This window comes from Castanea sativa, chromosome 5, assembly GCF_040712315.1.
Source record: "Castanea sativa cultivar Marrone di Chiusa Pesio chromosome 5, ASM4071231v1".
NCBI lineage: Eukaryota > Viridiplantae > Streptophyta > Magnoliopsida > Fagales > Fagaceae > Castanea > Castanea sativa.
The window spans coordinates 26,348,789-26,349,815 of record NC_134017.1 but is presented as its reverse complement, the minus strand read 5'-3'; the positions used below and the strand labels follow the sequence as shown (position 1 = coordinate 26,349,815).

The 1,027-nt window shown below is 35.8% G+C and overlaps 1 protein-coding gene across 1 annotated transcript; it reads right to left on the bottom strand.

Annotated features, from left to right (window-relative positions):
• On the bottom strand, positions 1–1,027 carry LOC142633382 (EPIDERMAL PATTERNING FACTOR-like protein 8). The gene is made up of 2 exons (XM_075807616.1): positions 812–1,027; positions 1–512 (listed from the first exon to the last, which is right to left on the bottom strand). The coding sequence occupies exons 1-2, from the start codon at positions 897–899 to the stop codon at positions 283–285; spliced, it is 318 nt and encodes a 105-aa protein (XP_075663731.1). The 5' UTR covers positions 900–1,027; the 3' UTR covers positions 1–282.

Below are 1,027 nucleotides of genomic sequence, written 5' to 3'. Positions count from 1 at the left end.
GCTAATTCTAATATTTAATTACATAATCTTTTTTCACAGCACACCATTACAGAGAGAGAACAACCACCTTGACACTCTCAATCTCTTTTCAATCTTCCAGTAATACTAACTACTGGTAGTGTCTCTTTAAGGTTAAGATACTTTTAGAATCATATATTGCACGTCTACACAAGAAGAGAGAGAGGCTTAAAACTTAATGGACTTCTCTTAAAAATAATTATAAAAAAAAAGTTATTACATAGAGAAATTAACTAATGGTGATCAGTGATTGAGAATATGAGATCATGGTTGATAGAGCTTATTTCCACATCTGCATTTCCAAGAGAGGAGATAGTAGCTATCATCTTCTCCCCGAGTGTTTGCACTGAAACCATTCCTTTGGTGAGGAATGACTAGAGTAGCCATGCAAGGTCTGCAATTTAAGCACTTGTTGACACAACCAGGTGGCTTTGATCCCAACACCATTTTGCTTTGCTCTAAAGTCTCACCATAGCCAGAAGACAATGATTCAACTGCATGCCAAAACCACAAGAAACAAGCAACAATAACAACAGTGAAATGGAAGATGTAGCACAGTCTAGTGATAAATTCATAATGGCACAGACAGAGAGCAGTGAGATCAAGAAAGAAACGAAAAGACCAGAATGAGAGGGGAAAGGAAAGCTTTCATATATATAGAACATAAAATGAGACAACATAATTAATTTGAAAGATACATGCACTTCGGATTTTTTTTTTTTTTTTTTCTAGTGTGAACATGAAGTAAAAGCTTTAAACAGTTTTTTACTGAAATGGGCTGGTTTTGCTTTACCTGATTTGGGAGGTAGAATTGTGATAGAAAAGATGAAAACCACAGTGACAGCAACTTTCAGGCCGAGTAGATAGGTTACTGGGGCCATAAGTTGTGATAAGTCGGTGAAAATATTTACTTCTGAATCTGATGTATGTTACAGTGAAGAATGGGATGTTGAGAAAGAAGAACAGGAGAAGCTTTAAAAGGATTGGATCATTTGGGTGCTTTGATTGA